Source organism: Neopelma chrysocephalum, unplaced genomic scaffold, assembly GCF_003984885.1.
Source record: "Neopelma chrysocephalum unplaced genomic scaffold, ASM398488v2 Primary Assembly neopelma1_105, whole genome shotgun sequence".
Classification (NCBI taxonomy): domain Eukaryota; kingdom Metazoa; phylum Chordata; class Aves; order Passeriformes; family Pipridae; genus Neopelma; species Neopelma chrysocephalum.
Window position 1 is genome coordinate 273,953 of NW_020897769.1, and position 12,955 is coordinate 286,907.

The 12,955-nt window shown below is 58.4% G+C and overlaps 1 protein-coding gene across 1 annotated transcript; it reads left to right on the top strand.

The window, feature by feature from the left end:
* The first annotated feature begins 523 nt into the window (after window positions 1–523).
* LOC113973722 (chloride intracellular channel protein 2-like) lies at window positions 524–9,597 on the top strand. Its single transcript, XM_027696187.1, has 6 exons — window positions 524–914; window positions 5,571–5,680; window positions 6,057–6,182; window positions 7,178–7,284; window positions 7,673–7,854; window positions 8,000–9,597. The coding sequence occupies exons 1-6, from the start codon at window positions 864–866 to the stop codon at window positions 8,159–8,161; spliced, it is 738 nt and encodes a 245-aa protein (XP_027551988.1). The 5' UTR covers window positions 524–863; the 3' UTR covers window positions 8,162–9,597.
* Window positions 9,598–12,955: the final 3,358 nt, after the last annotated feature.

The following is a 12,955-nucleotide window of genomic DNA, read 5'->3' on the forward strand; positions in this document are numbered from 1 at the left end:
GAGACATCCCTTCCCACCATCCTGCCACACACCACCCAGCTGGGTGGCTGCCAGGGGCACTCTGGGGTTCCCCACTTCCCCCCCGACACTGCTCCAGCCTCTCTGCTCTCCCACTTTGGCTGTTTTGCAATCCTTCCTGCCCAAGGGCTGAGCCCTGGCTTCAAAAACCTGGTGGCAGGTGGCCAAGCTGCTCCACTCAGCTTCCCTGAGCGCCTTCCCCGTGCAGCCCTGCTCCTTGCAGTGATGGGTGCTCAGAGGAGCCCAGCCAGGGGCCCCCAAGGGTGGTAGGCTGGGAGAGGAGCTGTACCCTCCCTCCAGGCAGATGCCCATCGTAATGCAGCCACAGGAGGCAGTGGGAAGGTCAGCTGGGTTCACCCCAAGGAGATAAAGAAGCCCTGGGGCACCAGACACCGGTGTGAGGGTGGGAGAGTGGTGAAGGGCCACTGTGAGACTGCAGCAGCAGGAGGAGCGGCAGGCGAGACGCTTCCTCTGTAAAGCCCTGCTCCAGCTGGGAAGTGACGGCAGCGGTGCTGGGGACACCAGCCCACTGCTCAGAGGCACTGGAGCAGTGCCTGGGTGGGTGTGATAGACTGGAAGGGGACTCGTGAACATGACCAGATAGACCCGTGCTGAGTCACGTCTGGGAGGCCCCGGCAGCTTCCCCTGCTCGCTGGCGGGTCCCGGCGCACACCCTGTTGCTCCTCCCTTCTTCAGAAGGAAGGAAAGGGCGAGCCCCAGCCCTCCACGGGGCGAGAGCAGCCGAGGGGCCCAAGCCGTCAGCCCTCTGAAAGCCTCACCCGTCAGAGTTCTGCAGAGGACAGACCAACTCGCCACAGCCAGCGGGCCGTCCCCACGCTGCCGGGATGGACAGTCACAACACCACCAAGGAGCCCGAGATTGAGCTGTTTGTGAAGGTGGGTCTCGGGGAGGGGGGGACAGTGACTCTTTGGCTCACCCTCACCCAGGTTTCAGCTGGGTGCAGGTGGTGGGAATTCATGAGTGTCTTCACATTCCACGAGGCTGGCGATGGGTACCAAATTCTGTGTTACTTGCCATGAAGGCTGGCTAAGTGGGTGCCTAGAGGAAGGGAGCAGACATGCGGTGGTGCAGGGACCATGGGGTGTCACGCCAGCAGCCCGAGAGATGCCCTGGTCTCGCGGTGGTCGTGCTCCCCAGGGGAGTGGCACTGCTGGCAGCTGGCGTGATGAAGGAGCGGGCACACACGTGCCTCTCGAAACCCAGATAAAGACAAGCCCCAGCCTGGGAACAGCGAGCAGGAGGGCTGGGAGCTGCCACTTCAGCTTCTCCCGCAAGTGGGGTTGCGAAACGAGCGTGGATGGCCTGGGGAGCCGGCGCGGGAGCCCAAGTGTGGGCAGGATGGGGCAGCATCACAGAGGGGTATTTGCTGGAAATGTTTTCTGGGTTTTTCCCTGTTAAGCAATTTTCTGAACACTTTCCTTGGAACATTTTAACATTCAAGTTCAAAATATCTGCAGTGGACACGTGAGGTGCAAAAAGAGAGGAGGCAAAGCTGGTGGCTGGTAACAGCGTGTGCCCACGGCAATGCCAGTGGGGCCCTGGGACATGCCATCAAGTGACAGTGACGGGGGGGGCAATGCCCCCCTGTGCCACCACATCGAGGTTTTAAGGATGGTTTCTCTGTAGCCGCTCAGCCCCATGGGCTTTGCTCCTCCTTTCCTGGAGGTGCACGAAAGGACCGTGGCACTGGGCTGGAGGCACTGGCTTCCCTGGCTCAAGCACCTTCCTCAGGCTGTAGTTGGAAATGTGTTAGAAAGGATTATCTGAGCCTTCCCAAGAGGGATCTCCCCCATCCCTCTGCCAAAATTGCCACAGCACTGCTTGCTGGACATCGAGCTTGGCTGAGCCGAGCCCAGACAAGCGTATTCTTGGTGAAGGTAACCTGCATCTTGAATTCCCTGCTTAGCACTTCTGCCTGGGATGGCTGTAAAGGAAGACGATACAAGAGGTGACTGCAATGGCAGCAGCATGTTCAAGGGGGTTTTCAGAGGGAAGCGAAACAGAAAACCAGCGGTGTCGTCAGGACTTCCTCTGTGTCTTCATTTAGCACGAAAAAACCCTCCTGGCTTGTCTGTTCACAGCGCAGTTGATGCTGTGCCACTCCCTCCCAGCACTCAGGACCCATCTTTACTGAAGACACAGTGGTTCTGGCTGCTGACAGGCACCTTCCATCAGCACCTCCCCGAGCCGAGGACACGGCTCCCGGTGACCAGGGACAGCTGTAAATCGCAGGGGTAGCTCCTGCAAGCGCCCACTGGCACGGCATGGCACAGCATGGCATGGCATGGCACAGCATGGCATGGCATGGCACAGCGTGGCAACCTGTTTCACTCTGGTGAACACTGGAGTTACCTTGGTGAGGACAGGCAGGGCACGGAGCAGCTCCAGCTTTGCCCTTGGGTTGGGGTGGGTGTCCCCAGGGGGTTGGCTATTCCTCACCCTGGCAAGAGCATTGTCCCTGCAGCTGGGGGCTCTCCCTGCCTGGGAGGAGGCTCTGTCCCGCAGCCCCACCAGGCATTCAGCTGCCTCCTGGCTCTCGGAGTGCCTCTAGGAGCTGTGGCAAGTCCCATTTATTTAGCAGTATTTAGCAGTGCCCCAAGCAGGCAAAGCTGTTCTGTCCTCCCACTGCATTTCAGGCTGTTTAACCAAGGGGAAACCACAGGAACTGCCAAGTAACTTCGGGGTTTGAATGCCCCATGAGCAGCCTCGTGAGGCCTCACAGAGCTGTGTCTGAAAGCCTGCGTGCCTCTAGAGATGCTGCAGTAGTCCAGGCTGGGCTTATCCATCATCTGAGGGCAAAAGAGTGAGGAAAGTCAGCCTGGTGGGGCTACAGGCTCTGTGCCCCCACCCCAGTCCTTGCTGCAGCAGGGAGAGCGGGCGAGGCTCTTTGGGGAAGGAAGTGCAGACTGATGACTCCCCTGCCATGCTGCTCTGCATTTACCAGGGAGGGAGGGCATGTGGCTGCAAGTCTCCCCTGAGCACCCCTGGCTCCTGGGGCATCTCCCCATGGCCAGCTGGTGACAGCAGGGCCCTTCCAGAGAGCCCAATGCTCTCCCAGCAGTGCCCAGGCACTGCTGGAACTCCCCTCCGCTTCCTCCAGATAAAAGTTTTGGCTCGGAGCATCCTGGGATGGGCCCAGCTTAATCCTTTCTCTCTGCAGAGGCCTGATTTCCTTTTCACTCTAAAATTCCCCACCTCTCAATTTTTAAAAGATGAGGGGGAAAACCAGCCTAAGCTGCCCAGGGGCTGAAGCTCCCAGAGGAGCACTGAGAAGCCCGAAGCAGGCGAGCACAGCCTGAGCCCAGAGCAGCCCCATCGAGGGGCACCTCCTCCTCTCCCTGTCCTCCCCACCCCACCACTGCCCCAGTGGGACTCCACCAGAGCTGTGTGCTGCCATGGCTCAGTACAACAGCTCCCGGGGGGTACAACAGGACAAACTAATCCTTCTCATTCCCAGCCTTGTGCCAGGCCAGGGAAGTTGAGGGGAGCATAGCCAGCAGGGAGAGAAGGAAGGAAAGCATTGGTCCTCATGCTAGGCAGACACAAAAGCACCTGCTGAGCTGTTAGTGCTGGAGATGCTCCAAAGAATGGCAGCAGTTTGGGGTCACAGGTGGCAGCATGATGGAGAAGGGACGGGGAGCAGAGATGCCTTGTGCTCTTGCCCACAGGTACCCCTCGAGGCTGTTCTCTGACTCTTCCCTCCAGCTCCTTCACAGGAAGTCTGAGACCCAGTTTTACCCCTTTCCAAAGAAGCCCTATTTGCTATTAGTGACACAGGATGCTCCTGAGCTGTAAGCCCCCGGGAGCACTTGTTATTAATAGCCAGCAACCAGCCTCGTGTGTGGATTCAGCTTCACTGTTGGGCATGTCCCAAACGAACCAACACGTTTTTCTCTTCCCATTTCTTTCCTCAGGAGCATCGTTCCATGACAGCTGAGCACAAAAAATTCTTGTTAAAAGCAATTTTCTTTCCTCTGAAAGGACTAAAAGGTGTTGGCATGGTGGAAAAGCAGACTGCCCTGCTCCAGCTCACCACCTGGAGTGTCAGGGTTTTGATCTGTTTACTGTCCCCTTTAGGCTGAATTTGAGGATGGTGTGTTTCTCCTGGAGCAGCTGAGCACTCCAGAGTCCACAGGTTTCAGGGCAGCTGTGGATACAGACAGGTGACTTGTAGCACCTACCTCCAGCCCAGGAGAGCCAGGCACAGGTCTCTGCCTCCTCAGCCATCCTGTCTTTGGAGCCCCAGAGAGGTGCGAGCTCTGGAGCCACCTCCAGCTGCCCACCACGGATGTTTTTGCTGCTATTTGACTCCATCAGATCCTCTTAAATCTATTCACCCTTCTGCTTAGCCTCTGGACTTCAGCTCACCAGCAGATATCAAGGCTTAGTCCAGAGCTGTCCCACTGGGGCTCCTGTCCCACGACTCCATGGGAGCAGCATCCCCCAGTGACAGGGTGGTGTGATCTGTGCTGCTCCTCCCTGCTGGGGCAGGGCAGCCACCCTGTCCAGAGCACCACGGCTCACGTGCAGCTCAGGAACTCGTTCATTCTCTTAAAGAAGCTGAGTTTCCTGTGAGCCATTTTACCTCTCGCCACAGCCCAGCTTCCCTCTCAGAGCAGCACCTCAGCCAGTTTGTATGAACAGGGGGAACCTTCCACGTTCCTCTTGCCAAACTCCTCGTGAGGCATTTCAGTCCTTTTCCCAAAGGATTGTCCAGCTGCTACACAGCAAGGAAATGGGCTTCACTCTGCCTGCTGCTGCCTTCCCTTGGGATTGGTGAACAGGAACCACCTGGGTGAGACCTTGGTGAGGGAGCCCTAGTGGGACTCAGGCAGAGTGTCCAAGCCCCTCACCTTCCCGCATTCCTACTGCTGTTTGACCCTGTCCTGGACACAGAGCAGCCCCCTGAGTGCTGAGATGCAGCAGCTGTGCCCATGCAGAGGGGCTGAAAGAGGTTTCTTTAGCAGCTGAAAGTTGTCTCTGTTTCCTACTGACACTGTGTGGGATGGCAGCACAAATTCCCCTGAGCACAGCCCCGTTGCCCCCAGCCTGGGGCAGGCTGCTGGGTGGTTCTTGGCCACTGCCAGTCCGGGGGAGTCATGCCTGGGTTCATTAAATGCACATGAGACTGGAGGCAGACATGAACAGCACATGAAAACAAACTGCTCTTTTCCTGGCAAACATGAGCTCATTTCCCTTCTTCCACCCTCTTCAGCCTGGCCTCCCAGCCAAGCGGGCCCTCCCTTCCTCCTCATCCATTAGCAATCACCCTCCGCCTCCTTCCCCTGCCTCCTTCTCCACTTCCTCCCAGATTTATCTCATGTTTCTGGGAAGAGCCAGACCCCGGGCATCCTGAGGATGCTCTATGTCCTTTCCAGTGGCCTCAGGGCTACAGCCAAGCCCTGGTGCTGGGATGTGCCATGCCAGGGTACCTGTCCAAGCCCTCCGTGTGCCTACCTCCAGTGGCTCTCCAACTCCTGGCATCCTGTCCGTGGAAGGGTTAAATCCTCATTTCTCTGCTTTCCCGGCAGGCTGGTCTGGATGGAGAAAACATCGGAAACTGCCCCTTCTGCCAGCGCCTCTTCATGGTGCTGTGGCTCAAAGGGGTCAAGTTCAATGTCACCACGGTGGACATGACCAGGTGAGGCGTCCCCGCAGCCCCGTGCCAGCAGCGGGCAGAGACACCCCCTGCCCAGCTCCCCCATCAGCACTTCTTCTCCCTGCCCACCCCACAGCCCGTGTGCACTGGGCACTCCCTGTGCACACACGTGTGGGCTTCAGGCTCTTGGGCCACCTGCCAAGGTGTGCACGGCCCAGGGACCCCCTGTCCCGCTGGATGCAAGGGTGAGCCAGAGGCACCCCAGGGCAGACCGAGGGGCTGGGGGGAACTCGTCAGCTCCCCAAAGCCAGCAGAGTGCACAAATGGGGACGCTCCTGGTCCTGCCCCCCGCTCCCCCTGGGGCTGGCGGGGGCGGGCAGGCTGCGGGCTCTGAGCCTGCTTGTTTTCTCCGCTCCAGGAAACCTGAAGAGTTGAAAGATTTAGCGCCGGGCACCAACCCACCCTTCTTGCTGTTCAATAAGGAGCTGAAAACAGACTTCATCAAGATTGAGGAGTTCCTGGAGCAGACCCTGTGCCCGCCCACGTAATTACAAACTCCCTCCTCCCCCGTTTTGGCCCCGGCACAGTGTTGCGCAGCGCTTGGCAGATTGGGAAAGCGGGGCACGGTGCCAGGAGGTGCCCGAGGGCACCCCGGGCAGGGGAATGGCCCCCACATCCCCTGAGCCTCCTCTGCAGACAAGGGGCTGCGATGCTGAGGGGCTGCGATGCTGAGGGGCTGCGTCCCCCAGGGAGGGCGTGGGGGCGGCAGGAATGGGAAACAATAAGAGGAAGTGCACCAGTCATCGCATCCCGTCACCGGGGACAGGGTAGGAGTGCGGCGAGGAGTGCGGGGACCCCGGAACCGGTGGTTTTGTTGCTGTCTGTGGCAGCTGGTGTTGAGGCAGAGGGGGAACACGAGACCCCCTTTGCTCACTCACCCCCGGTGTACTCAGCTGAGCGAAAGCAAATGGCCTTGCTTGACTGCAGCAGTGCCGGTGGCCTGCAGGGCTGCTGTGGGGTGGTGCCCCCCGAGCTCATTGGGGCGCTGCCTGCAGCCCCCCGTGCCAGCCTTCCCCATGCCCTGCATGGCTGCAGCCACTGCTGCTGCACAAGAGGAAGTTCAAATGCATTTGTCACAAGCTGCCCAGCGCGCCCTGGGACATGTCTGCAAGCAGGAGACAGTTCCTGAGGAAGTCACGGGAGCTTCTGGCTTCCCGAGACCCCTCTGTGCCAACGTTCATCCTCTGGGCTGGGCCAGAACTGCCTGCAGGCAGAGCTTTGCTCCGGGGCTCCACAGCCACCAGCATCCGTCAACCACGGAGCTTCTGCCCTGAGATTGTCCTCTGGCAAACACCCAGGAGAGATGACACAACTCATAGGGTGGCAGCTGCAGTAATTCACAGCATCACAGTTCTCCCACAGACAGCTGAACATCCCCTGCATCCTCCAGTACCAGCCCTGGGCACAGCGGCCCAGGAGCTGACGCTGCTGCTTCCCTGCTCCATCCCTGCCTGCACTGACATGAGTGTCTCTTTCCAGGTATCCACACCTGAGCCCCAAGTACAAGGAGTCCTTCGACGTGGGCAGTGACATCTTTGCCAAGTTCTCAGCATACATTAAGAACCCACGCAAGGAAGCAAACATCAGTAAGGATTGCGGGTGGGGGTTGCTGGGCTGTAATCCTCCACGCTGCGGGAGGGAGAGATGCTTTTGTCTGCAGGCAAATCCTGCCATCAGGTTAAGGTCCCTGCTGCCTGCCCCACCAAAGCCTCCTTGGGAAGCGGAGGGGGGGAGGTGGGAAGGATGAAGTCAGTTGTGTGCTCCACAGGGATAACAGCAGAGCATGGGGAGGTGCTGCTCAGGTCCCCTGGAAGCAGAGACTGGCCAGGGTCAATGCTGTGCTTCGCTCGTGTGGTCCTGAGGGCTTTTTCTCTCTCTGCAAAGCCTGGGGGAGGCTCAGCCAGCCCAGCACAACCTGGGGCTCAGCTGGGAGCCCAGGGCACCCGCTCACTGCTCGGTGTCCTGCCCTCCCAGATTTTGAGAAGGCCCTGCTGCGGGAGTTTCATCGCCTGGATGTCTATATGAACACTCCTCTCCCAGAGGAGATTGACCAGGACAGCGTGGAGGACATCACCGTCTCCAAGAGGAAATTCCTGGACGGAGACCACCTGACGCTGGCTGATTGCAACCTCCTGCCCAAATTGCACATCATCAAGGTAATGGCACCAGCCCGCGGGGCCAAGGTGGGGGGACCTGCTCCCAGAGGGGTTGACAGGGAGTCCCCGCTGCCAAATCCAGAGAGTGAATCTCCCCCAGGTCTGGCAAGTCTCAGCCTCCTCTTCCTCCTCCTTTCCCCTGTAGATTGCAGCCAAAAAGTACCGTGACTTCGAGATCCCAGAGGACATGACGGGTGTCTGGCGCTACCTCAACAACGCCTACGCCTGCGATGAGTTCAGTCACACCTGTCCTGCAGATGAGGAGATCGAGCACACCTATGCCAGTGTCGCCAGGAAGATGACCTAACCCCAGCCAGGGGTGGGCTGGCAGCACTGTCCCGGCCAAGCCCTCCGACTCCACCGTCCTGACACAACCAAAACCAGCCGATGGAGGGACTGGAGGGGGTTTACAGCATTGCTACCCCCTGCCTTTCAGAAATAGTGCCTTGCTTCACAGCCCCTGCTGCTGCCTCCTCGTCCCGCACTGCTGGCTGCAGCCCCTGGGCGCTGTCAGTGCTGACCACGCCTGTACACTGGTCCCGTCTGGATGCAGCTGCATCCCTACTCCCTGAAAACATGTCTCACGGCCTGTGACTACTTGTCCTGGGAAAAGCTAAGCACTAGCCCCCCTCACCGGTGCTTTCACGGAAGAGATGAGACCCCCCAGATGGCTGGGCCAGCCCGGCCTCCCCATCCCCTTGTGCAGCCGGGGCTGCTCTGCCAGCCCTATGTGATCCCAGCCACCCTGTGCCCGTCCCGGGATCCCAGTGCCTTCCCTGAGCTGGAGCTGTTTGAATTCACCTGGTGCCACCCTGTGTAGCACCTGGGGCTGGCGTTTGGGCAGCCCTCTCTTCCTCCAAGGCATCCAGCTCCCTCTGAAGACACCAAAAGGCTGTGCCCCAGCAGCTCACTGCAGTGGCAAACTGTGCTCACTGCTGAGCTCTGTGATGTGCTGACTCCCCTGAGGACACGGGGGAAGGTGGGTGCTGGGGGTGATGCCTGGTGTGACAGTGCCAAGGCCTGCCATGGTGAGGGGACCCACAAAGGGCTGAGGATGGAGGGCTGAGGATCAGGGCATCCCTCCCGTGGGTGCCAGCACCCAGGGCCCTGTTCTGCTGGCTGCAAGGTCCCGCATGGCTCCTGAGAGCTAAGGAGCCTCTCCATGCCTTGCAGGACCTTGCAGGGGATGCAGCCATGCTCTTAACTCTACAACCCCTGGTCCCCACTAACTCTTCAGACACCTGAGAGTGGGAGCAGCCACAAGATAGGGCACATGTTTGGTTTCCACGCCGGAGAGCCCAGGAGAGCAGGCAGTGGCTGCTTGGCAAAGTGCTGTGTGTGTGGAGAGGCGTGGGCAGGTGTGGTGCCCCTTGGCTCAGCACTGTTCTTTCCTGTCCCATGTCAGAGCTGCTCTGCGCAGCCACGACACCCCGTGCTCCCCCTCTGACACCTCCAGCTCCCCCAGGACTCCCACCAGAGCTCGTGATTTTGGCCAGCCCTCCCCAAACAACCCCAGGGCGAATCAATACTGTACAGTGAGTGCAGTGGGCTCTGTGGGAACAGGGCCAGCAGAGCCCCCTCAGCCCTCACTGCCGCTTTCCTCTTTGCACTAAACGTGTGTCCTCGCAAGCCTGCCTCGGACAGCGCTGGGTTTGGGCACTGGGTTTGTTATTAGTGGGTTTTGGTTTTGGTTTGTTGGGGTTTTTTAAACTAAGAACAGCAATAAACTATATTTTAATATGCCTTGCTGGTGTGCTGTCAGCCAGGGGCCAAGGCTGCTGGCACAGAGGGTGCTGCGGGGTGGAGGGAACTTCCCTGCAGTGGAAACCCCTCTGACATTTAGCAGAAATGAAGCTGTAGCCCCAGTTTCTGCCGCCCTGGATCACTGGGATGCATGTGTCAGGAGAGACATCCCCTTCCAGGGCACAGGCACTGCTGTCTGCCCACATCACACATGTGGTGGGAGGGTGCAGGACCCTGCACAGCGTGGGGATGGAGCGACCACAGGACGCTGCTCCAGTGAGAGGGATTTATTCATCTGCTGCTGGCAGCAGCAGGTCCCTGCCAGGCCACAGTGGTCACTCTGCCTTGCCACAGGTCCACTGCTATGGGAGAAACAGTCCTGCACCCTGGATCCTTGTGGTCCTCTCCCCTGCCCCATGACACCCCTCCTCTGCTGCAGACCCTTTCCCCTTTTCCCCAGCAGGGACTGTAGACATTCCAGAGCTCCGTGCACACCAGCCAGTGGGGGGGGTCATGCATGGATGGCCCCACTGGAAGGTGCTGGGACAGTGGTAGCAGGTAACTTCCAGAAGCAAGCTGTGAGAAAAAGGAAAAGATCCTCATGCAAGGGGTTGCAGCAGTGCTGGGCTACAGCCAAGAAGTGTAAAGGAAGGAAGGGAGATGTCCCTTTCTTCTCCCAGGCTCTCCTTCAGCTTTGAAGTCAGTTCTAGGACAGCAGCCTGGGAGCTGAAATGCCCTGGTCCACACCATGGGCACCCTCCACCCCAAAACACAGAATTTCTCCACCCTAAACCACGGGCTAACCTCATCCCAAGTGGACACTCAGCTGGGACTTTTCTCCAAACAAAAATCCATATGTAGCCTGTTTTCCACCCCCTGGTTGCCAAGTTTCATGTCACAGAATGAAATCCTGGAGGCAGGATGCCTGGAGAGAAACTACACCGGTCTGAGCCAGCGAGTTCACATCTCTGCAGCCTGTCAGCCCTGCAGCCCTCTCCAGGCACATTCTCTGAACACTCCACAATCAGGCTCCAGGCTTTGGGGCTCCCACAGTCCCCACCCACATCCCAGTCAACTTCCCAGCCAGGCCAAGCAGCTCAGACCACTGAGAGGGAGGTGCAGCAGGAGCCAGTGGCCTGGACATCACAGCTTGGAAGTGTCAAACCACAAAGCCTTTTTTGGCTGAAGAATGGGGTCCAGCACGACAGCTCTAATGCTGCTCCTCTGTCCCACTTTGGGGACCCGTCTGGAGCTATGGAGCCATCACAAAGGCAACCTGCACGGGGATGCTGGGTGACAGGGCCTCACTCAGTGAGGTCCCAGATCCCTGCCAGATACACAAACACGTGCTGGACAGTACTTGAGGTGGCTGCAAGGGTTTGGGGTAGCTCTGGGCTGTCCCAGAGGTGGCAGGGCAGCTGCAGTGACAGGTAGGAGGGAGAGCAGGCAGAGCAGGGTGGGCTCACTGTAGCTCTGCCTCCTGTGGCTTTCAAAGGCGAATGTTCCTTGGTACTGGCAGCCTGCAAAACATCAAAGCTTGATTTTCCCCTGTTGTTTCAGGGGCCACCACGTCCCCCGTGTTTGTCAGGCACAATGGTTCCCATGCAGCGGCTGTGAAAGCCCCATTAGCCCCCACACAGCAATTTTCCCCTCTCCAGCATTTTCATAGGCTGGCAGCTCCGCTCTCCAAGAATTAGTAATAAGAAATACCCTCTTGCAAAGTCCTAAACCTGCTGTTTCTAATAAAGAGCTGTTTGCAGCTGCATCTCTCTCGTTGCTTTGATCTGGCACCGGCAGAATCTGAAAACACCACGGAGAGAAGGCAGGAACAGCCCGTTGATGGGGTGAGTCAGAGCTTTCACCAGCCCCCGCACCAGGACCTGTGGGCACAGCACTGTGCCTTGGGCCTGAGGCTGGCACCAGAGTTGCCATCTGACCTCTGAGATGATGGTGCTGCGGGGTGGGCTGGGTGCCTGAGGCTCAGTTGCTGGCTCACCCCTCTCCAGGCTGTGGAGGCAGTGTGGGATGCTGAGGCAGGAGCCGGCTGTGTGCACATGCCTGAGGCTGCAGTGGTGATGGAGGGACTGGCCAGGCCTGCCTGAGGCTGGGGGTCTGCCTGGGGCTGGGGGCTTACACCTGACCCATCCTGCTCAGCAGGTCAGGTAGAGCAAAACAGGGTCTAATCCAGACACTCCACCCAGACCCCTCGCTGCACAGAGGTCTCTGTTGGGACGTGCTGGGACCTCAATCCCAGCAAGTGTCACACCTTTTCCCTCTGTGGCTCTGCAGAGTCCCACGCGCTGCTTGCACCTCCGAGGCAAAGCAGAAAAACCCCTCTTGCATCCAAGAGATTGGAAACTTCAGATGCTAAATGCCATCTTGAAATGTCACGAGCCTTCTGCCTTTTTCCACTCTGCGTGAACAACTCTTTCATATGAGAGGGGACATCCCAGCTGCTTCAGCCACCCCTGGGCCAGGGCGAGCCTCTGCTGCCAGTGAGTAACTGCCTGAATCACCTGTGGGGATCTCAGCACCATTGCCCTGCCACAGATGCAGGAAAGAGCTGGTTCTCTCCTGATCTGCAGAGACCTGGCCAGCTGTGACCAGAGCACCGGCTGTGCCCCAGTGCGAGCCCAGCACCTCCAACACAGTGGATGTGGACACCAGTTCCTCACCTGTTCCCAGATCCAGGATAAACCTCATCAGTCCAGGAGCCTGGATTTCTCAGCAGAGCTGAACTCCACTGATGCCAGCCCGTGGCACAGCACAAGGAGGTTTCCCCTCTCTCAAAATTGAATACAGCCAAAGATTACTCCCAGACAAGAGGGTTCAGGACAGAAAGTCTTGCTGCCTGTGGAGTGCCCTGGGCAGCCCACCATCTGCACCTGAGACACCGAGGCCATGGGCTTTCCTTCCTGGGGGAAAGGGCTGTCGTTCGCTTGCAGGAGCCCAGCGCTGAAATTGCAAGTCCGTCTCCCAAAACTGAATTGAGGACGTTTTCAACTTTGGATCTTCACATTCGGTGGTCTGGAGAGAACCATGATGCATTTACGTCTTTTTCAAGTACACACCGCTATCTAGTGGACGTTCCCCAATGTCACCGTTCCACGGTTCCACTAGATGGCCGTGTGTACGCAGAAAACAACAACCCAAAGTGCAGCTCCGAAGGTGGAAACGTTTTAGTCACCAGTCTCAAACGAAAGGTATCAGGACAGAAAGGGTTTGCTGACCTTCCCCCGGTTTTCCCAGTGCCTTTCCCAGCTGCTGTTCAGACACGGCTGTGCTGGGTCTGTAACAGAAACAGTGAGCACAGAAGCCAGCTCTCTGTAATAAATGAGTGATATTTAAAAACAACTCC

What these genes read in the sequence shown, in the direction of transcription:
- LOC113973722 (XM_027696187.1), top strand. Translation starts at nt 864, where the DNA reads ATGGACAGTCACAACACCACCAAGGAGCCCGAGATTGAGCTGTTTGTG. An exon ending in AGATTGAGCTGTTTGTGAAG is followed by an intron (nt 915 to 5,570) that starts GTGGGTCTCGGG and finishes CTTTCCCGGCAG; the next exon opens with GCTGGTCTGGATGGAGAAAA. An exon ending in ACCACGGTGGACATGACCAG is followed by an intron (nt 5,681 to 6,056) that starts GTGAGGCGTCCC and finishes TCTCCGCTCCAG; the next exon opens with GAAACCTGAAGAGTTGAAAG.